This window comes from Lathamus discolor, chromosome 5 (assembly GCF_037157495.1).
Source record: "Lathamus discolor isolate bLatDis1 chromosome 5, bLatDis1.hap1, whole genome shotgun sequence".
Lineage (NCBI taxonomy): Eukaryota > Metazoa > Chordata > Aves > Psittaciformes > Psittacidae > Lathamus > Lathamus discolor.
Window position 1 is genome coordinate 17,908,165 of NC_088888.1, and position 24,644 is coordinate 17,932,808.

At 38.5% G+C, this 24,644-nt stretch overlaps 1 protein-coding gene across 2 annotated transcripts in view; it reads left to right on the forward strand.

Moving 5' to 3' along the window:
- The window catches only part of BIRC6 (baculoviral IAP repeat containing 6), a 173,959-nt gene extending 159,900 nt beyond the window's left edge, over positions 1-14,059 (forward strand). For both annotated transcript variants that reach the window (XM_065679912.1, XM_065679913.1), the window contains exons 70-74: positions 318-479; positions 2,028-2,105; positions 6,760-6,948; positions 10,764-10,898; positions 11,963-14,059. In XM_065679912.1, the coding sequence (XP_065535984.1) occupies positions 318-479; positions 2,028-2,105; positions 6,760-6,948; positions 10,764-10,898; positions 11,963-12,139 (741 nt within the window). In that variant the 3' untranslated portion in view covers positions 12,140-14,059. The remainder of the gene's footprint in view (positions 1-317; positions 480-2,027; positions 2,106-6,759; positions 6,949-10,763; positions 10,899-11,962) is intronic.
- Positions 14,060-24,644: the final 10,585 nt, after the last annotated feature.

The window sequence follows — 24,644 nt, forward strand, 5'->3', positions numbered from 1 at the left end:
TGTCTTTGCATATAAGCATTTATGTCAATTAAAAGCAGTAGGTGTGGAGAAATACACCGAATATCTCTGGACCTGAAGTTTGACTTAAGATTCTATTAATAGCATGCAGCAGAGGGTAGATTTTTAGCTCCTGCTGGTTTGCAGAGGGCTCCACTTAGCCAGAGTATCAAAATGAACAGACAGCCTGTGTATGATTATGATATCTAATGGTATTTTCTGATAAGTAGCATGTTTCATATAACTTTTAAAAATCTCAACTGTGAGACTAATACATAAAGGGTCTTCTAAAAAGCTGTTGCCTTTTTTTACCATGGTAGGTTCTTATTACTGGTCCTGCAGACACCCCTTACGCAAATGGTTGCTTTGAATTTGATGTATATTTTCCACAAGACTATCCTAATTCTCCTCCACTTGTGAATCTGGAAACAACTGGAGGCCACAGCGTGAGATTTAATCCAAACCTCTACAATGATGGCAAGGTAGGTCAACTTTGTTCTTGTATACAGATCTAACAGGGAAGTGAAATTTTCTTCCTTTTGCAGTAAAAATATCATCTGCTCCTAGCACACTGGAGGAAGCTGTTTGGATAAAAGCTAGGCTTTAGACTGAAATGTGGAGTAATTTAACAACTTCAAACAGGAATGATCTCCTTTCCTAAATTGTCTTGGGAAATTTTTAGAGCCTTTATGAGCTGGATTGGACCAAAAAGCGAGTAATTTTGACCTAGAAAAAATGTTCTTTTCCACCTTCTTTGCTAAATTAACCAGAAATCTGTTTGGCTAGCTGAAATAACCTTTCCACGGTCAATGTATGCTTCATAGCAGCTGCAGCTGAATGTGTTTGCCAAGTGCCTTGTCTCTTTTTCCACACAAAAGTGATTTTTCTTAAGGGAAGGTAAAGATTTCTCTTAAGCTCAGTATCTTTTAAAAAAAGAAAATATAACTCTGAAATAGGGACTTACTGATAATTTTCTTAGAAAAATAGTAAAGCTTTTGGAAAGAACATCAAGCATTAAAACAAACAAGCTTTCCTCCTTTCTTTTCTCCATCTCCTTGGTATGTTGTGGCTCATACTAAAGGCTTCAAACAGCTAACAAGAAGTCGAGTGCGTATCAGGGAGATGCAACTTCTATTTATCTTGAAAGTCAGCACACATGAAATTGTCTACAGAGCGGCAGAGATGGCTCTGTGTATGTCTTCACTGAAGCATAGACCCACAAAATAGCTTTGGCTGCAGCACGCTAGTACTTCATCAGCCTTTTCTGTGTATAAACATTTAATCCATAGGCTAACATTTTTCCCTTATTCCGCTGTCGTTCCTGGGTTCCCCATGCTCCCTCTTTCACAGACTATAATACCCCTTTCCAGTACTAGACACAGGGTTTTCTCCTAACATGGACACAGAATGTAATTTATATTGAAGACTTTATCTCATTTTTTTCTGTACCTAGCATTAAGCATTGAGTCTTGGCAAATACTTGCCTCTAAACTTCTGTAGTTTATTTTGTCTTTTTGTGTTCCCTGTCTTTGATTGTTGCACTTTGTGATAAGGCTCAAGAACTCCACAGACTTCCCTAACGTCCAGATCAGTCATAAAGTTAAGAAATATTATCAATTTCTTGATAGTCCATGTGACAGAAACCACCTTTCACACGCTACACAGAATGATTGTCTTTAAAAAGCACAATAACTGTTAGAGCAGTATTTAAGGAGGAAAGTGAAGAATCAGATAGTACTGATGATTCATTTATTTTTGGAGCCACTAAAGTACGTATGCTTTCCATGAAGAAAAGTAATCCACCCTGCCTTGCTTATTTATTAACCATGCAGTTCTTGCTTATCCACATTATTTTTATCTGCTTTCATGTCAAATTAGTTTCATAAGAAACAAATTTGTCTTTTAGCATGCAGTTTTACAAATGCTTATAAAAAACAAAATTTAAACATAATGGTAACATTCTGTTCTGCCCAAGTAGAATAATTTTATCATAATATTTATCTGTGGTATTAATGATGTCACCTTTTTAGGTGTGTTTAAGTATACTTAACACATGGCATGGGAGGCCAGAAGAGAAATGGAATCCCCAGACATCAAGTTTTTTGCAGGTGAGCATTTCTTCTTTCTCTTCAGTAGATGTTATGTAGGCGTAGCAAGGGGTCCATCGGTCCTAAGGGCTCTTTTTGTATTGCTTTTAAACTGGAATATTCTTCCTCTAGTAAGCATAAGGAAGGCACTGCCTGGACTCTCCTTGGATGATTTCAAGTATTTTAATTAAAATAATTTTTTTAAAAAAACACCAAACCACAACAGACCAGACTGGCAGATGGCATCACGTCCTAGAACTCTCTGTCGCAAGCTTTTTGTGATGAGGACAAAGTAGGCTCCTTGTTGTGAGAGATGAGAAAGTGAGGTATCCTAGTGTAAACCGTAAATGTACTCCTCTGAAGTCTACAAGCGAGCTGAATGGAGGAATAGGAGGAATAAAGCTGAGGAGAGTGGAAGTGTAGGTATACTGTGTTCAGTAACAATTACTGTTAAATTAGACTGGAATTTATTAGGACATATAATCCTTCTAATTTTCAGCTTTATGTCATAGAGATGCACTGACTATAAGCACAAACATTAAATGTAAGTAAAGCTTGCAGTGGCTTCTTTCCTATGGCACTTTATGGATTTATTCCTTCTTTGGAGTAATTATTACATAGCAGAAGGTACACTGTCTGTTCCAAATCCTAAAAGACTGCACAGTTTCTGTTTCTGCATAGTAGAATTACAGCCCTGGGCTTCAGCCCAACAGGTTTCAGCTTGTTCAGGAAATGGCCTTGGACAGCTGGTTGATCAGTCTCCTAGAAGTTCAAGAAGGGTCTGTTCCCAGGTGCAGAAGTCAAGCAAAAGTGGCAGAAGGCCAGCATCAGTAAACAAGGAACTCCTGCCTAAGCAAAACTGCCAAAGGAAAGCACACAGAAAGTGGAAAGAGTGGATGGGCTACTTGTGAGAAATAAAGAGACATTGGCCAAGCATTCAGAAGAGAAATTAGGAAGACCAAAGGTCAGCTGGTGTTGAAAATGGCAAAGGTTATAAAGAGGAACAAGAAGGGCTTGCCCTTCTTGTAAGTATGTTGGCAGCAAAAGAACACATCTTCCTTAGGCTTTCCTGCTGCTCAGTGGGGCAGGGAACCTACTGACAAGACATCCAAAAGGCAGAACTCATCTCTGCCTCTCATTTTAGGGGTAAGGTTTGCTTCTCATGTGCCTGAGCCCTCCCTAGGAAGGTCTGTGAGAATGAGGAACTACCCACTGCAGAGGAAATGGTATTCAAGCTGATCAGACGTACTCATGTAACCAAGTCTCATACACCAAGGATGCTGAGAGAGCCAGCTAATGTCCCTGCAAAGCCACTAACTTATCTTTGAAAGGTCAGAACAATCGGGGGCAAATCCTACCTGTCAAACCTCACACCCAGTTTCAAGATGGGCAAAGAGTATCTGGGGAGCTGTGGTCCTTGGGAAGATTATGGAGCATATCACCCTGGAAGCTATTTTCAAGTACATGAAAGACAAGGAAGTGACTGAGAACAGCTGTGTGTATTTCCTGGCAGCAAACAGCACTTAACCTGCTTCCCTTCTACAGCAGCATGACTGGCTTTTTTCAAAGAAGAGAAGTGAATGTAGCTTGCTTTGACTTCAGCAAGACCTCTGGTGCAGTCTCTTCTACTACCTTTGTAGCCAAGATGGTGAGACCTGTATTATGAGTGGAAAAGTGCTGTGGACCAATGGCAAAGAGATCTTACCTGCTGTCTTCAGTACCTAAATGGGGAAGGTGCAGAAAGGATAAAGGCAGACATCTCTTAAAGATGCAGAGCACTTAACAAGTGCCACTAGGCACAAGACGGGACATGGGGAATTTGGATGAAATACTAGGAAATACTCTTTCACTAGAAATGTGACCAAACACTGTGACAGGTGTTTAAGAGAGAGTGTGGGATTTCCATCCTTAGAGATAATTCATGTTCCCTCTCCCTTCAAGGGACAGTTACGATTTGGAGATCTAAGTTGTGGTTCCTTACATGGTGTAACTCTCCAAAGACAGAACTTCTTAAGAGATGTACTGAAATTTTGGACTATAACTATCAAATCAATGTAGAAAGGTGCAAGTATTAGGAAGTCTTATTTTCACTAAATTCCTTTTTCTTAGATTAGATTGTAAGAAATCTCATGCAACATTTAAGTTTCAAATTGTAAAGTTTTTTAGGGTTTCATTTTAAAAATAGTAAGACAGTTGTTGGAAAAGCCCCCCTCCCCATACTGGGAAAAACACTATAGCTATTAAATGGAAACCAGCTGCAGGACTAAATAAATTGCTTGGAAGGAATTAAGCACTACATGTGTTTTATGCCTCAGAGATTAAACTATTGTCAGACCACCCAGAATACTTCAGAAATTAACTTTTATAACCCAGATGAAACTGGAAGATCAGTTTAATTTCTCATTCATTACAATTACAGTTCAAAGTAATAACTTGTTATTAAGGCCAAGAAAGGTACAATGTATAATGTCAAATTTCTCTACCATAGCTATATATCTAGATATATATCTGACATATAAAATGCAAAAAAGCAAAACCCAGCTACTCCCAGATACATGTAAAGGCCACAGATCACCAGAACTCCTTTGGTACCTGAAGCCTTGAACATGAGTTACGCTACCTTGGCTTAGCACACTTACAACACTAAAAAAGGCAGAATATTAATGTAAGTGGCTGTTTCCTTGCAGGAACCTGATTTGCAAGGCACATTCTGTGTATTTTAATGCATTTACCTATATTTTAATTTTTAAGTGTAACAAAAAATAGCTGTGGCTGCTTGTAGTTTGAACACTTGGCAGATACGGGAGACAGTGTGATGGTGCACGCAATACCATGTAACAGCAGCTAGCTGGAGCACCTGCTGGAGAAACATTAAGCATTGTTCAGTTTTCCTTCTCAGCCCAAGTGGGGCATGCCACTCTATGTTTCCCACTGCACAGCCATGTGCCCTATCCGTCAGGATAGACTTGGCTGCCCTAGATTGCTCTTCTGTCCTATACTTAAAGCACAGCAACTGCACAGTTACAAACTGAAAGCGTCATGGCACCAGAAGGGGTGAGGGTGTGTTTCTGTGAGTTGATGGTGAGACTGCGATTAACCTAGGTCACTCTGCTGATCTTGGGCTGTTGCTTTGATCTGAGGTACCGGTTTGGCATCATCTCTGTGAGTGAGTACACATGGCAGAGAGGGTGGGAAGCTGGAACACTTTTGTGCTGGCTTTGCTACAAGAGAAACTCTGAGAGAATGGCACACTTAAGGACAGTGCACAGCTACCTGGTTGAAAGAACCCCAGTGTCTTGAATTGTTACTGGCACTGTGTCTATCTGATGTAAGCTCTACGTTCCAAGAAAAGGACTGTTGTCTCCCATATCCAACTTCACCAACTGGACTGCTATATGAGGGAACAGCTTCAAACTTTAAATTGTTTCTAAGCTGGGACGAGAGTAAGTCAGCTGCCCTGACATTTTTAATCTCCTAAAGTGGATGTCTTGCAGCCAAATATGCCAGGTGCTGGAAACACCATTCTTAGGGGTTGTAACCTGTCATCAGGTTTTCAGTATTCAAGGACATCCAAATATTCAAGTCACCGTTTGTTTTCTTTTAAATTCTGTACAGTTCTAGAACTAGGTTTGTGTCACAGAATTGCAATCTCTAAAATTCTTAAGTACGTAAGAAAAACCCATCCTTCATTTAACAGAAATAAAAAAAGGGCAAACAGACAAAAACCAAATTAAAAAAACCCAACACCAAAACACACAAACCCCTTCAGCTGTGTCTTTCTACTCTTGTGACATTTTTGCAGTAACATAATTTTGATTAAATACAGCAACAAGTTGTCAGGGACAAACATTCTAATCCTGGAAAAATTAGCTAGCCATCAAAGCATTAATATGCACTACTTACACATTTGGGTTCCTAAGTACCCTATGTCTCTATTTATTTCTTTGTTTTATATTAGGGATATTACTGTTAAATGCCTTGTATGTATGTAAGCATCTATTCCCACATGTACTTGCTAATAAAATCAAAATGGATAAAGCTGTCATTTCCTTATCATCAAATACTTGATGCAGTACTGAAAAAATGTTTTTATCTATCTTTAGAGAAATACTGAGGTTTTGTTTAGTGGCATGTGACAGACAGTGTTGTATGTAAAATCTGAAACTAAAGGGCTAAAAACACAGATAAAACAATTGAATGCATTTGAAAGAAGAAATGGGAGAGCATGTAATACCAAGATTCATTTCAGTGGTTTACTTTCCCTTGCCTTGTTCCCTTTCCATCTAGTTCAGCATTAGAAAAATTAGTAAGCTCAGCTACAGGAAAAGAACTGTTGACAAAGAACGTAACAAATACAACAAATATGCTTTCTTTAACAGCAGGGTGCAATTAGACGTGTTCCTCTAAGCAGTTACTTATATTTTTGTTATCTTTTAAATTGTATTTGTAATTTTCTCAGCACTTGAGCTAACTACGCTGTAAGAGGACTTAATGTATATGTATAGTAATGGTTTCAGTTTGAAAGCATGGATGTTCCCTACTTGCACATAGCCTGTGTTACAAATGAAAGTACTTTGCCATAGAAGTGGTTTTGCACACAGGGTGAGCATAACTATGTATATTTGTAAAACAAGTGGGTAGCACAGTTTTAATATTTATTTTCTTCTCTTAACAGGTGTTAGTGTCTGTCCAATCCTTAATACTGGTAGCAGAACCATATTTTAATGAACCAGGTTATGAACGATCCAGAGGTACTCCAAGTGGTACCCAGAGCTCCAGAGAATATGATGGAAATATACGACAGGCAACAGTCAAGTGGGCAATGCTTGAACAAATCAGAAACCCATCACCATGTTTTAAGGAGGTAGGTTTTGTGAAGCACAGTAAATATTTATCTTGTTGGAGCATTAAGAATAATGCAAATATTTGGAAACATCGTGCGCAAAATGTCCCTTTTAGCCTCCTCTTATGCACTGGGGCAACGTGAGTGGAGACAGAAGTGAATAAGGATGAACCTGACTTCACAGATTCTTTTTTGGGAAAGGGGAGTGTGCATAAACTGGGGATGATCTGTAAGGAGTGTTGGTGCGCAGTTTGATCAAATGTGGTTCATAGAACTTGGCTCATTCTTAATGTCAGGTGGTTCCTTTTACAATTCACATGAAAACTGTTGATGAGCCCTACAAATGGGCACTAGGTGTTAATCTGCACAGCTGACAGGAGGTATTCTTCAAAAACACTTGAATTTGAAGCAAGTATCAGGAAACACTTTGGATACACCAAAACAATGCAAATTGGCAAAATACCTTCAAACACATTCCACCCTGCACGATAGTTATGGAAGGATCCACAAAGCATCTGTGCTATACTAGGTATCTCTGCCTTTGGAAACAACTATCTGGATGCTGATAAAAGCAATAATAACTCCACGCATGCACACTGTCTTAAAAAGAATTACTGAAAGAAATGAAATTGCTTTATTCGTTTACATTTCTGAAACTAGACTGCCACACTGTAGCACATTAGAACAATTTACTTGTTAGGGATTTCTCAGTGTCTCTAGCCCGACTGCTTTCTCAAAGCTGGTCAGTCAGATCTCGGGGTCTTGAACATATATGGCAAAGGATCCAAGGGAAAAAGAGCTGAAGATATGCTGAATAAGAGAATCTGTATGAACAGAAATGCAAAATGGCTGGTCAAATATAGAATCATCTCACAGTACTACCAGCAAATACTTAAGAGAAAAATACATTTTACTCTGAACTACTACAACTGCTGCCATTTGTAATGTGTGGAACCATCTTGTAGCATCGCCTGTGCTTTCAGTTAGCTGCATACCAAAAAGCTGAAAAAGCATAATTATTTTAGGCTTATGCATATTGCTAAGTGTGGGACCTGAGTGAGAAGGGTATTCTCCCATCCCTTCCCTGCTGTTCATAAAAACATCCTTTGGAATGCAAAATCCTTTTGCAAATATAATTACTGTCTCTTGTGGAGTAAGAAACCATAGACCGTTCACCTGCACGACAGAAGTTAAATATTTTATCTACATGCAGGTGGAAAGGAGAAGGATGTGCAATGTATGCTGGTATCTTGAATTAATGAAGAAAAATGTGGCAGTTGTTCTAAGTTATCTCTTAAATGTTTTCCTCAAGAAGATGAAGACCACAATGAAGATAATATTGTGACACATAATCAAATAACCTCTTTCATCGGTCCTTTTAGCTAAATGTAAAAAAATTCACTTTTGAAAAAGAAGTTCTCAAATTACAGTAAGCTGAAATTAATTGAAGGTATCAGAAGGCGGTGGGCTCCCCAGCAGTAACGCTCCATCTTTCTTTACACGCATAGAGAAATGAAGGATAAGGAATATTACAGTATTTGGTAAATTAATCCCACTTTACTGTCACTGCAGTTTTCTTCGAAAGAGTCTCAGCAATACCGTGCTTACTCTGCAGCTTAGCTTTTTGACTACTGGTGTACAAAAGGCAGCCTGTGAGCTGACATCTTGTCCCCTCTTCAGGAAGCTAACTGAGTGTCTCCAGGTGCTGGTGTTTCAGGGGAAAACCATTGGTTCCCAGAGAACTGATGACCTAAGCATGGCACAAAAGGCAGGTGTTGAAAACAGTACCACTACTAGCTTTGTAAGTGTGGTGTGTAGCTAGGACTGAGCTGAGTTAAGCCATAGACCCATGTAAATGAAAAGCAGCATTTAGAGGTAGACAGCAGTTTGCAGAGGTATCTTCATAGGTTCATAGAATGGTTAGGGTTGGAAAGGACCTTAAAGATCATCTTAGCCATTTGAAACTTCTGTTACCTGTGAACAGCCAAGAGTTTTGCTACACGGAAGAGAACTGGCCAACACTTAAAAGCTTTGCATTCAGATTGGTTTGTTCAGGTAACTGCAGTTTTCCTTGTTTCCCAAGATAGTTTTCTATTTTTCCCTTTGTTGAGGTTTTTTGGGCAGTAAAGTGAAATATTCAAGATTCTGACAAGAAATTTTAAGCTATGACAGCCTGCTTCTGTAAGGAGAAGTTTGAGGCTAAGATAGCTTGCTTTTTGTGTTAAAGCCATAATCATACCAGCTCCCTTGCTACTTCTCTGAATACACACTCCCTATCATGATGCGAAGAGGCATGTATCTTCCTGTACATATCCAGAAATGGAACCTATGCACTGTTTTCTGATGCAATAGCTGAATTTTGGAAGAAGGCTAGATTCCATCTGCAGCCACAGCCAGATGAAAATGCATCTCTTGTGTAGATTGTCTGAGCACTTCCCGAGAGACTAGCCTGCTGTTAAGACCTCTGGGTTTTTTGCATAGTTGTGCTGGGAACCTTAATGACGATGATCAGGCATAAACGCAAAGGTGTCCTGAAAAGTGAGGTGTAAGAAAGAGTGTACATCCTTCAGCTCCTAAGATCTTTTGTCTTCACAAATCTGAGCTGCCTTACCTTCAGTGGCTTAAAGTGACAGACTCACTAGATCTAAACTGTTGCTCTTCAGGAGTGTTTCCAAGCTCCATTATGCATATAAGGAATGCATCTGGAACTGAAGTTAATTAATTTTCAATTACTTAAATTTCATTTTTAATTGTCAATATGCAGTTTTTCTTTAGGCAGAAAGCTATATTCTCTAACCTCTAGAGGAAAAGATGATTTTGTCAGTTACGTTGCAGTAGCGCCAAGAGCTCTCTGTGCTCAGTAACATTTCTTCGATTTTACTGTTTCTTTCATCAGGCAAAGTTTTAGAAAACTGTTTGAGACAAAGCCAACACTGAGACTTTCACAACTTTTTGTCTGAGGGTTGATTGGTTGGGGTTTGGGGTTGTTTCTTTTTAACTCAAATCTGTGCAGAAATACCAAAATTACTGAGCCATCCACTACTGGTTCCCACCCAAACCATGGGCAGCTCAGCTGCCATTGCCTGGGAATTCTAGTGTCCCCAGAGGCGCTGCCTGTGCCTAGGGCATGGAATGTAGCAGCTGGTACAATCCCTCTCTGTGCAGAAGCACATTATGTTCCTCTGCTTAATACTGTCAACAGTGTTTCTGCTTACGTGTTGTCTGTTCAGGCAGCAAGTGGTTAGTGACAGGGTTAAACATGGTGCAAACACTTTCTGCCTATGCTGCTTTAATAAAATAGGACTAAGAGAGCAACAATAAAAGCCTTAATAGTGTATCTGTGTAACATAAACACAACACATATGCAAATATAAACATCCATACATGGTGCCTGCATAGTAAGATCATCACTGAACTGAAGAACGTATCTAACATTCTGTTACTACTTTTTGTTTTCCCTGGTGAGACGCTATTGCTGGCTGTCATTTACCCTCCACGCAGATAACATTCAGTGAACACTGAAATGGCAGCCTGCACAGAAGTCATAGATTCATACAAGCTGGAAGATCCTCAAAATGAGATCAGCTGAATTCAGAGGAAGTTCCTCAGGGCTTTTTCCAGTTGGGTCTCAGAAACCTCCAAGGACAGGACTTTCACAATTTATCTGCAGCCTGGTTCAGTGCTGAATTATCCTCACACTGATTTTTTTTTTTTCTTTCCCCACCCTTTTATCCAGTTAAGACTCATTAGGGGTCCTGCAAATTTTGTATTGTTAAAGTATATAGTTCTTAACAAACAATGCAGACTGTTCTTTCATTCAGAATGTTTTCTTGCAGGTCATCCACAAACATTTTTACTTGAAAAGAGTGGAGATCATGGCTCAGTGTGAGGAGTGGATAGCAGACATACAGCAGTACAGCAGCGACAAACGGGTAGGCAGGACTATGTCCCATCATGCTGCGGCTCTGAAGGTGAGACTCGTTTTTGTAATAGTATGTTCTTTAATCCAAAGATGACAAATGGCAATAAAATTGTTCAGCAGCTGAGTTTGCTGATAACACTAGCAGAAAACTCTAGCAACTCTAACGCCCAGAAACACACCTGTGTTTCTCTGTTGTCAAGAGCTCATGTCTCTGCACTCCACTTTCTCAGTAGTTTTTTTTACAAGTTAGATTTTCCTTTGGTCCCTGTCCTGCCTATTTTCTGTGAATACTTCTGTAATATACAGAGAGTTTATTTTGTTCTCTCTAAGGGTGGGTGTTGGTTTATGATGAAGTTGTACTATTGTACTACAGCCAACCAGCCAACAACAAATAAGCTTTTTGAATACACAAGCAGTTATTAAACTGTAGTCCATTACATTTAGTTTTACCCTGTGTTAATTTTACCAACAGTTATAATCATTATAAATGTTTTCTCCTTTCCTAGCCAGGTACTAGCATTTGTGTATATTGTGTCACACAGACAACACACCTGTAATACTTTGGTTTTCCTTTTGTTTTTCCTTCCCGAGGAGAAAAAAAAAAAATAAATAAATTGTTGAAGGCTTCTTTTTTCTATTGCCAGACTTGTTTGCTTTCAAAATTCGTGGTCTTCAAAGCGAGGTTACAGTTGGCTGCTAGGATCAGAATACAAATCTCTCTAACTCTGTTTCTGTAACAGATCTCATCATGAACTCCTTAGAAAGGTCCATTTTGTCTGTGTGACCTCAGTAGTCTAAGCCCGTTTCCGCTGTGAGCACAGAACACAGATAGGACTCAACTTCAAGACCAGGAACATAGCATTTATACTGATGCACTTGTCTGCTGCAGTTCTGTTCTTTAATTTGTCCTTAGCAGCACTTGCTGATTATTCTGTCCCTACAAGGACAGTAACAGCCCTTAAACACCAGGGGGAAATTTAGCCAGTCCTTGAAACAGTACATTTACACCTCTTGCACTTACTCCCTTTTTTGGTTTTGCTCACATTGTCCAATGTTGTGAAAAGTGTTGTTTCAACTATGACCTTCTGCACCAACTGCTTTTTGTTTATTCAGCGCCATACAGCTCAGTTGCGGGAAGAACTCCTGAAGCTTCCCTGTCCTGAAGGGTTGGATCCAGACGCCGATGACTCCACGGAAAAATGCGGTGCCACAAGCTCGGAAGAGACTATGTTGCACGAACAGGTTAAACCCAGCAGCAGTAAAGACATCCCCACTGACTTCAAGTTATGAGTTGCATTGACATGGACTTTCTAGACACAAAGGCTTTGAAGCACAAGCCAAATATGTCAATATTTGTATTTAAGAAGCTAATTATGTAATAGGTAATGAAACTGAAACTATACTATGCCCTTAAGGATATACAGTTTAATTCAAGATGATCTTTTATTTACCTGTACAAGAGTGTAAACTTTTTTGTGCTTTTATTTTTCAATTGTGAGAACCACTGATTGGTATGTTTAAAAAGTTATGTATACAAGAAATGGATAAATCACTGCTATATAAGGGAAACTACCTTAGGAAAGAATGTTTACTGAATGTTTATTTTTTTTTTTACTTGTAGAGTGAGGGCGGTTGTAACAAAGAATATATATTGGTCATTCTTACAGCTACTATTTAAAGTCAGACAATTTTCACTGAATTTGATAGATTTTACGTTTGGCCATATATTCATGCTCATATTTGATTCTAAAGAAAACCTCCTGTATACTTCAATAAATGTTAAATGGACATGATCCCTCTTTTATGATTTACTGGTACATTTTTTAAATAAACTGCCATAAAATACGTTCTAGCTGAAGACTTGCACTTGTATGACTGAATTCATTACAGTCGACATATTTAACTTTATGCTTACTAATTCTAAAATGCAGATGAAATAAATGCACATGGTTTTACCTCATGACAAAATTTGGACTTGAATTCATCTTTTATTTGGCTATTTTATGCAAACTATCAGTATTCTAAATTTCTTAAGGGCTATTCTGAGACAACATCTTTTCTCTGTTGAAATGTCTGATTTTTAGATAATCAACTGTACTCTTTAAGTGATGACAGGGGCTAAGGACGTGCCACACAGGAGAACATTCTGTAGTTCCTACTGTGTAGACTTCTGTCCAGTTTTATACTTGCAACCACAGATCCCTAACTAGAAAGGGAAAGGGATGTGCTTGATTTAATAATCAAGTCTCGCTTTTAACATTACATGCATTATTCTCACTGTTCTTAATTTTTGAGCAGTCCTTAAAAGACTAAAAAGTTATCACTGGTATTACCTCAGACTAATGATCTGTTGTATTATAAATACTATAAATCAGGCAAAACTGAAGCTTTTTTGTTTTCTGTTTGTTCTTTGTTTATGAGAGTCACGCTGGAATTTTTTCACTTTTTGGTTTACAATGTATTATTTCTAATCATTAAAAATGACACCAACTGAGGTTGTGTTCTTATGCTGATGGTTAACAGACTTTAATAGTGCTGACCAAAGTACTATTTTTCTGTTACACTGATACGTTGTGTTAATGCAAGGCCTGTCCAGATTGTATGTACCTCTCAAAATCCCAATTAGGCATGTCTGCCTTATTTTAGGGGATTCTTAATTCGAATGCGAGCCAGGCAGCTCTGTGCCAGAGCTGCTGGTGAATACAGGACACAAAGAGCTTGTGCCACACAGGCAGTGTTAGAACTATATCAGTGTTAATACAACACTGCATTTTTCTAGATGGGTATTTGCTTACCTGCTATTACTGTACAAAATGACTGCAATACTATTGTAAAGGTTCCAAAAGCAAAATTACCCACCAACTTCCAACTCTATTTGTTAGTGGTTTCCATTAAAGCTCTTCATTTAGTGATTAAGCTGTCTGCCTAAAGGCGCACAGCCTTTTTATAAAGTCCTGGCACTTGTACCAAACCCAAATGTATCAGACCTGAAGGTTCTCCTTAAACATGAAGACTTTTTTATCATTAAAAAAAACCATTGAAATAGAAAGTACTTGACTTGCTTTGATTTGACATTAAAAGGGTGGCTAACATGATTGTACCTTTTTCTCTAGCGTGTATTTATGGTATCTAGCAATGCTGATGTGAAGTCACTGCTGCTTAATTAAGCAGATGTAAACAACTGCATGGGATATTAAACTCTAATTTGTATCCACGTAGCAATTATCATTTTTTTGCTAACCTGAGCTGAAATCGTATTGCACCAAGTGAATGCAGAGATTCAATCCTTAATAACTTACAACTATGGTACAGTCTAGGAAGTAAGCTGTGAACTTGGCAAGAGATATGAAATACACCTTTTCAGGTTTTTAGATGTAACACAAGGTAGCTATGTTACTTTGCAGTAAAATCACAGTAAATCCTATTAGGTATGTAGACAACTCAGTATTTTCTTTAACCAGTTACCCATATCTTTTACCATTTTATCAAACTGAATAGAAGCCTGTATAGGTAGATGGTTTCTAACGTTCACGTTAAAGTCCTGTGGTTTAACTGTTCTGCTGCTTTTGTAGAAAATGCTTTAAAAATCGACAGAACTTACTTCCAAAAAGCAAGAGGCAGAAACCTGCTCATGAGATCATTCTGGAATTTTATCCTGTGATTTTGGTCCTACCTTTGGCCTCAAACTGCTGTGCAGTGTAGGGGGGATGTTATCAGCCATTGGAATTGCTGTAGCCACTCCCCCAAAGGAAAAGTATGCCACCTAAGTTGGCAATAGTCTTTCCTTTATGCTAGTAATGGCTAGTAATGATAAGCTTCTCTGACTGAGTCCATCTACAGTGCTAATGAAGAGGGCACAGCTCAGGAATCTCTGAAACCTTGTGCTCCCTGAGAGCAAATCAGTTGTTACACCGCTTGCTATGCATAAAAAATGGGTCTCATTTGCAGTTGCAGACACAGTACTCTTTTGTATACAGATATGAATGATGCCCCTGCAAGGTTCAGTGGCTTCCTCTGGAATTGCCTTTGGGTAAAAGATGTGCATAAATGTATGGATTAATGCTTCTCTGTAATCCTATCACTGCTACACAGGAAAAAAAAAAAAAAGATGACAATCTAGAAAAAAAAAAAAAAACAAACCACCAAACAAATTTTGAAACAAGAACCCTGTAAAAAACTGCCCAGTTTCAGTCCAGTAATTACCTGTTAGATGTTTAGGTGCTAGCAGAATAAAGTATGTGGGACTATAGGCTGACTGGGTCAACAGCAGCCTGTTTGGTGGTTTTGGTTGGGCTTTGTTACTATTTTTCTTCTCTAAATCTTTGACCTAAGTTCAAGGTAGAGAATCTGCACATCTGCCAGCCTTTCAAGGAGCCTCCCTTGAAGCAGGTAAAATCACGCAACACAGGTAAGGCACTGGTCTGCCGATAAGTCTCTAGGGAGATTTTTGTGGAGCTGGCACTGGTTCTGTAGTTGGATGATGAGCTATTAAGCAGCAGTAGAGCTTGAACTCTTTACTTAAACAAAACTTCCATGTAATACAGGAAATCAGTGTACTACACCACTTATGATGGCTTTAACCTCTGCTTACTGTATCAAATAGGGAATTCAGTTAACAAAAAAATCTCTACAAAACAACTTATTTTTCCATGCAACTATGTAATCCCTTACATAGGGTGTTTCTTAGGAGAGTTTTTCTCCCAAAAAATGTTTCTGGTGTTACATAAACAAATGTTCTGGTTTACATCCTAAGGCAAATAGCTTGATAAACAAATAACCATATTATTAATATACCATGTTTACCTATAAATACCTGAACGCAAATCCAGCTGACCTAGATTTAAGCCAGGACTATACTGTGATACTCTCATCCCTGTGAAGGAGAATTATTTAGACTTAGGTTTCAATTGGAGTTTCTCAGGCATGGCATCTTAATTTTTTACCTCTGTGCTGCCTTTGTAGTAGTGTGGTTCAGAAGTGTTTCCTTGGGTTTTTTCCAGAAGCCAGTCACCATCAGATGGACCCACCTCCCTGAACCATCAACTCTGTAGTTAGAAATCAGAAGCATTTTTCAATGGAAAGGAGACACAGATTTATATTTTATCTTACCATAAGGAAAAAGTATAAGGTACAGAAGTTATTTCAGATATATATTCTCTTCTTCTTTTTTTTTTTCTTTACCATGTGTATACACAGATACATATTTCTGTATGTATAATTGCATCTGCTCTGGCAGTCATTTATCTTTGAAAAACAGTTTTCTGAGTTTTATTTTCCCTCTCCTTTTCCATAGATAGTGACAACATTAGGTGGAGTGTACAGGTGTTTATACCAGCATATGATCTTTCTGAAACGGAGTAAGATGAAGGGGGGTAAAAGTAAGTTCCACAATTACTGACATGAATAGCAGGTAAAAACATTTAATTCTCCAGAGATTTTGTTGTTGCCGTTGTTTTATTCTCCTAGAACATGAATTCAGAAAATACAATACCTATGCAGTAAATTTCTGTAGTAGAGCTCTAAAATATCTCATCACTGCCTCTATTTTTGATAAAGGCTCAGAGAAAACAAATCCCAAACCACCATGTTCCATCTTGAGAGTTCTGCATATTGTGACCTGATATCTCTGTAGGCTGCAATCTGTTCTGTGCTTCTTATCTCTCGGTGATCACCCAGTCCACTTAGTTCTCCACCCATATTAATGCTTCTTATCTTTTTTTAATACAAATTTAATACCCATTTTGTATTTAAGGTTGTTCAGTTAAAAGTCCAGAAAGGAAAGAAGTGTGTTCTTTATCAGTCAGAGACTGCACAAGGCACATAGTAGCTCTTCTTCTGATGGGAAAATAGATGAGTTGATCTTGAGAACCAGTGCAAGGAGAGCCCCAAGAAAGTCTAGGAGTAAGAAAAGGTGTATTATTGTCCCCCTGAAAGACACATAGAAATGAGGTAACTGGTGAGACTTTCACACAGCAGAAGTTGTTAATCTTCTACAGTACTGCCTGAAATTATGCTTAAAACCAAATTATAAATGTGTATTTGCAAAAATAACAATTGGGCTGGTCTACCAAGGTTGCTGGACCAACAAGCCAGACATGGTTTTACATGAGGAACATGCTTCTCAAACATGCCATGGGTCACTGCGTTTAAAAACCTGCAGCCACTTTCCTGCTGCCAATGTTGTGCTACATACTTGAGCTTAGACACTTCCTCCATTATTTTTCAATTTATTTGGCCTGCCTCTCTATTCACTGTTCTCCTTTTCCCCTACTTACTCATACCCACAGACATGTATGAACCCTGCAGTAGTCCATAAACTCTTTACACTGGATGTGGTTCTGGGCAACCTGATCTAGTTGAAGATATCCCTGCTCATTGCAGGGGGTTTGGACTAGATGACCTTTGAAGGTCCTTCCCAACCCATACTATTGTATGATTCTATGATTCTACATAAAGCTCGGTAGAAAGCAACCACATCACAATTTCCAATAGCAAACATATGAACACATCTTTAAAAAATAGCAAACCCCAAGCCAGAAAACTAAAGCAAACCAAAATCTCATCATAAACAATCCAATCTGCTGTTGTTACAGACTGTCTCTGTTGCTTCATTAAGTATTTTCTCATTTATCAGGAGAGCAAATGGGAAAAGCAAAATGTGGGGAGTTTCCATCTTTTCTATTTTCTTTCAGATATTTAAGCAAGTACATGGTTCAGAAAAACAACGGCAACAGAAAATGTCTTGCAGCCTATTGCTAACCAGTGGCTGGGATGTCCCCAGAAGTCCTGTTCTCTCACCTTGAAATTGCAAGTTTTCAGCCACAAAAAATCTTTGACTATACCTAAATTAATAAGAACCACATCAATGCAAACTTCCAAGACTTTGTCAGTCAGAATTCCTTTGTTTGAAACCTCTGGTAATAGTAATAAGCTTATTTCTACCATTATTTTAAGCAGCTTAAGAAAGTGGCAATGAGTTGGATGCCACACAGCTGTCCAGGAGTCTTAGCTGAATCCCAGTGCAGCACAGTTCTATGCCTAGAGTATGACAGCAGCTCTTTAGTGTGGTTAATCCAGCATGTAGCAAGGCCACCATGATTACAGATGCTCAGCCAGCCCAGCCAAGCCGTGGCATTCTTATGTTAGGGAAGCCAGGGTGCCAAATCCCATGGCTGGGAACATTCCTGTGGGATAAGAATCCCAGCCTCCATCTTGACTATATAGCTACAGCTCAGGCTGTCCTGAAATCCTGGCAAATGTTTGCTGGTAATATGGCAGTCATTCAAGAGGAAATGGAGGTGACATGGCAGATCAAAAACTAATAGCCAACAGCAGGATTGCTGGAAAAGAAATTATATGGCTGCCAACAGGACCCATCCTCTCAGCTACCAAGTTGTGACTGCAAATTTCAACTGGATTCTGAGGCAGTTTCAACCAGTGAAATGTGGTGTGATATCTGAAATTCACAGGGGCTGGCCTCCAGCTCAGCAGCAGTCACAAGAGAAATCATGTAACCATCTGGCTGGCTCAATTTTGCTATAGCATGTGCGATTCTGCATAAGTCCCAGAGCATTACAGCAGTACCAAACTAGGAGAAAAAATTTCTTCCAGATTCAATTCAATACATCTCCCATCTGCCTCACGGTCACTAAAGGCAACAGTGTGGAGGCAGGTTACACAGACACTGCAACACCTGCTATCATACAGCTCCCCAGGAGGCTCTAAACATTAGGAACATGAAGGGCCTAATAGAGACCACATGATCCATATGACAGAACAGGGAAGACAAGGTGGAAATTACATCTGAGTGATGATTTAGCTCAATACAGATTTCACTGTAGTTTAAAAAAAAACAACACAACAAATGTAACTATAAAAACCAACACAACAAACAACTGCTGTTGATGACAGCAGAGACCAAAGCAGAGGTACTCCAGAAAAAAAAATATCCTTTTGTTTCTGCACTAACACTGATGTGTTAGACCTCCAGCTCTTTTCTAGCTCTTCCTCCAAGGAAATCATTCATGTTAGAAAACAAATAGCCAGATGAACAAATGACACACAGCAGGGACCCGAACATCAATAACCTGTATCAGAGGAGAAGCCAAGCCATTTAAACAAAGAATAGGAGAACAACAGTACATGGCTCCTGATAAACAACTGTGTAATTCAGGAAGGATGGTTCTATCCTGAAGAGCTCTCAAGAGTCTGTACTGCTAGCAGAAATCAATGAAGGATAGAACTGAAATTTCAAGGCTGCATATAGAGAACTGCACTAGAATGCTAAATGCAATGTCTGCCTAGTGCAAGACACGGATTAATCATGTGAATAAAAATAACACAGTTAAAATGCTTGTTATGATACTGCTGTCTTCCTGAAAATGTTAGTATGATTTGTGCAAGTGTATTTTTCATTACTGCTTTAAATATGCTTTTGCTTTTAATTGCAAATGCATTTTCAGGCACAGAATCCAACAGCAAGGGATTTTCTATTGCCAAGTGTGCCCTCAAAGACAGTTGTTGAGTCAATGTCACTAAGGACAAACCATGACTGTAAATTCATCTAGTCTTCATTTTCCCCTGATAGTTCATTTTCCACATTTCAAAATACTGACCTTGTACACATCAAAGCTCCACTGAGGCAACAGAACAGTGCTCAGTGCCCCAGCATTCATCACAGGCTGCAATTAAGCATCCTACTACATCAGAATCTGAAGTTCCACAGCAAAATGTGCTTGAGTTGTCACACAGAAATTATTCTCTGTTCATTCCCAAATATTACATCCTGTGACTGATGCAAAGTTTCCATGTAGATTAAATTGCCAGCAGTGTTCACCTCAACCTTTGCCGTCTTTTTATCAGACTGAGTTTGTTCCATAAGCCTTCTGGAAAAAAATCACAGTATTTATATTTTTCCAAAATTTAAGCATTTCCATAGTTGAACAGCTTTTCCCTAAATGGCCTTTGGGTTTTAGTTCAGTTAGCATATGCAGAGAAACTATTTCAGAGTTCTGACTCAGCATCATCTTCTCAGTTTAGGCCTTTGTGTATTACTTGTTATTCATATGACATCTCTGTATGAAGCTAAACGTTTCAAGTGTCATTTTAAGACATGTTTCAGAAAAAAATTTATTTCCTCCTGCTTTCTTATTAAAATATCATTTTGCTATTTTTCTGACCATTCTGTATACTAAGTTCTCTGCCTAAAGTTAATTTGTATCATAGAATCACAGCAAAGCTGACCAGGAGCGACAGCTGGAGGTGCCCATCCATTTAGCCTGCTCTTCCCCAAACTAAACATCTAGCTCCCTCAGTGAATATGACTATTAATGGAATATATGATCTAGGTCCCCTACCCTTAGTTTAAAGTCTGGTCTTCAAACTAATTGCTTTCTCCCTTTTGTCTCTAGTTGCACTGATGTTACCATGGATACCCTGCATTTATCGCTCACTTCAGTTACAAGACAATTTCTACATTTTAATTTACTCAAACCCAAAACCTTTTTACCATGAGTGAAGAAAATAAGGACGGAAACTGAGCACAGGACATGTTTCACTTTAAAAAGACTGGCCAGTTCAAGTTTCTATCAATCATACTAGCAGTGAAAGCATTAATCATCATAAACCCATTTTGCCTAAAAACGGAGTTAATATGTTTTTTCTATGTAAATCACTTCATTGCCATGACAGAATTATGTCAGAAAACCTAAATAGGTGATCTAATAAATTTTCCATTTAGAACACTTTTTAGCATTAAAGGTTACTGGGGAGGTGGGTAGCAGGGGTGTCAACTACCGGTAAGAAAAATTTGGTTTAAATTTTTATAAAATACAGGTAAATACTGTATTGACACAGACACACTGTTACAGACTCAGAAAATATACATATAAATTAATACTGGAGCAGTAAGAACCCAAGACCTTTCTAGATAAAAATCTGGCTCTAGCTAATAGTAAAATTTTCTGAAATTTGTAAAAGAGGATTAAAATAAAAATTAACTTTGCAAGTTGTATCATTTCATTCCTCTTTTTAAGGACCATTTTTGAGCAATAATTTGGCACTTCGTGTTCACCATTTGTACAGGTACAGATAGTTGGACACATAAATTCTTCTACCTGAAGTTAGTTTTGCTTCTATTTTGGCTAGATGCGTAAGAATCCTCAAACAATGAAACAGCAGTACAGGAGAGGAACAGAATTTTATTTCTCCCCTCAAAAGCAACAAACCTTGCCTGGTTTGCAGTCTGTACCTTAACCAAAATGCAACTATTTACTGAAATCCTACAGCAGCATGGTAGAACAGATATTATGTATGTACATATATATATATGGTATCACAGAAAATGGAAGGGCTGTGACAAAACCTAGAAGTCAAAGCTATTACTCCCTGATTCTTTGTATAAGATCTGCCCCAGTCACACTTTGGAAGATATTACTAATGCTGGTTGACTCAAACCTTTTTTTTTCTATTTGGTCTCTTTCTCCTTTTGGGAAAGTAAATGCAAAACAGACTGGGCAAAACAGATGAAAAACTGTTTCACACAACTTTAACTCCTACTCCTTATTGCAGCAGTGGGTATACTCAGTAACCACAACTCTGCTGGGTAAGGCATAGAAATTCTGTTTCCACACAGTTGATCTAATCAGAGGTGTGCCACAGCCCACACAGACTGGCTGCAATGAAACAAGCAAGTCGCCTTTAAAACAGCAATTTTCTATACAGATAAGCAGAAAGCTGGATATCCTCTTAGCATTTATCCAGCTCTTAAAATGGGTTTCACAGCCTCTAATTCCTGCAGAACTGTAGTTCTATCAGCTTCCCAATCAGCTCCTTCAAAGCCAGCTTTTTGCATGTAAGACTTTTACATCTTTACTTACAGATGAGACACCTCAAAGAAACAAATGCCATTTTACAGAACACCTACTCTGGCAAAAGAAAACTAATGTTTAAAAATATGGATTGGTTCATTATATTTGTTTCTTTTTATGTTCAAATCATACTTCAACTCCTGACTCCAAACGAGAAGTAATTTTGTCAGGACAGTTTAATTCTGTAGAACAGTTAAGTGGGTTTGATGTTTAACACAAATGTTTTAATTATCCATTTCATCCTGAAGCACAGAACACAGCCATGTGAGATGACATCCCTGCTGTGAGAATGAGGATGGTCCTCTTTTCCTCACTTCAGAGTTGCACTCCTACAGCTGAGCTCCAGTGATCGTCTAACCACTGACATCACTGTGATAGTGTCATCCTCAACTTGACAAAAAGCTGCTGTACAAAGAAGAACCTATAAGAAATGAAGCCCACCAAGGGAAGGGTCTCGGGTACTAGAGCAACCTCCAAGGAAAGGACAGGGCACTGTGGATGGAAACAAGGCAGGAGGGCAGGTTGGTGAGACCTCTCATTTTCAGAGGTAGTGAGCTGTTTGGCCAGCTCAGCTGCTCACATAAGTACAGCCACAGCTCTTCTAACTTACCCTATAAGCATCAGTTTCCTGTTTTAAAAAAATAAATATTCATAGATTTTAATAGATCCTTCAAGTAATTTGATTCATTACAACAGAACAATTTCTTGGTAAATTTCAACCTAATCCTTTCACCAGTGATGTTTATTCATTTTTATTCAGCTTGATTAGCTCACCAATTTTAAATTCCTCTAGATGTGCTTTGAAATAAATTCTAGGGGCAAGACACATCATTAACATGCCCTTGCACCAGGAAAACCTTAGTACATACTGGGGGGGAGGAAGTAAAGAAAACAAAACAAAACCAATACATTAGTAAAGCATTCTCCTGAATACACGAAGAAAACGAGCAGAAATATTTCTTCTTCCATATGTCTGTACACTGTCTGGGAATCCTTCTGCCTCTCATATGACACATCAAAATAGAACTGAACCACCTCAGGGACAATAAATCTTTCCTCCCTGCCCCATTCTGTTCTTACCCCTTGTAAAGAGAAAGACTGTATTTCTGTAGTTGTATCTGTGTGTGAACCCACCAATTATGACAGAAAAGCAAAATCAAATACAATAATTCTGCTTGGTTCTGACAGGGATGACATGCTCTCTTTCCTTCTGATGGGCTTTGGTTAAGCTTCATTAATTTGTTCAATACCGATACGGGAGAAGGGAAAGGAAATAGATTAGCATGCAATATCAAGCGCTTTAGATTATCTATAGCTGCATATTTGTTCAGTGACATCTTGGAGGATGCCACCTTAAATGAGAACAGCCCTTGGTAGCAACTAGTCAGGATCTGGGTGGTATAACATCCCAAAACAGAATCTATACTTGCCGACTGAAGAGGCTCAACACAGAACTGGATCCAAAAAAACACTGACTCAAAATATTAATTCCTCTCACTAAAATATTTTAAACTCACACACTATGTTCTCAAGTGTTGTTTCCCTGTATGACTCTCTTTATTAATTGATTTTTCTATTTACTTTTCTTATTGTCGCTGCAAAAACTATTACCAACTTTTCCAGTGTTTGTATTATTCTTTCCCATCTAGATTCCCCTTGTTCTTGCAAATCTTGACTTCTTTCTTTAAAAAATGGTTTCCTCTGGTAATGTGACTCTCTTCCCTCCAGACTATTTAAGCAGTGCTTAGTACTTACCGCATACTTAGATGCTCAATTCTCTTAACTCCCAAATTAGTTTCTAAGTTAACAATAAAAACATCACCATTTTCTCCTAAGATAGCACCCTAAATAATTGGGTTCCATCTAAATTATTTTTCAAGCTCTTCACCTCTCTGCCCCCTTTAAGAAGAAAATCTAAAATGGAATTCAGTAATTGAAACAATGATAATTTAAGCAATACGTTAATGTAATGTTTAAATCATAATGGCAATAGTAACGAATGAAAAGGGAAATGTACACACACATTCTCCATAGTGCTCTCAATTTAAGAACAGACTGCAGCTGACAACCTTGTATTTACTTTAGGAAAACTGGGTATTCATGCTTTTGTACTCCTTGATGTTGATAAAGGTAGTATGTTTTTTAAAATTCATACTGGGGCCCATCACCATCTAAAGTCATGCTAAAAGCAGACAAATTAAACCTGCCAGCTATGGATATATTAAATTCCTTCTGATTCCCTCAACCTCCTACAGGCAGAAACCAATTACTTTTTTTTTTTTTTAACTCTCGGTACTTTTGTGTGAGACTGTGCCTCACACTAATGATTTTCTGCTGGGTGCACTGCAGCAAGCCAAAGAATAGCATTAATCAACTTGCAAAACTCTCATACGCAGCATTTGCCGAAGTAAAATTTCTTTCCTGTTTCTGACATCCCAGTGACTGCACTGCAGAACTGCTCTAACCACTGCACTACAGGTGACAACACGCTGATACCTTATTTAAATTGTGCAAGGGCACCATCTGCTCTGTATTTGAGCTATGAGGCTGAAATGCTCTTTTTTACAAGACAATCAAGAGGTGTTTTGGAGAAAAAGATGTAAATTGTGTGTGGGAGGAAAGAACATGGACCAGGCTTCATTTGCTTGGAAAATTCTACTGCACTCCAAAGAAACAAAGCAGACTTCAAAACATTCTTTGTCAATCACTGAACCTTTTGTCCAGATGCTCAACCTCCACCAGTGATGCTGCCACAACTTACCAGGCAGTTCTTCCAGAACATGATTCTCAGCATAAAAAGCTACCATTAATAATTATTTTCCTTGTCAGTAACAATAACATATGAGACCTCTTAAATGTCCACCCCCTTCCCTTTACTCATCACCTCTTGAACAAGATACTAAAGCTCTTAATATACATGTATGTAA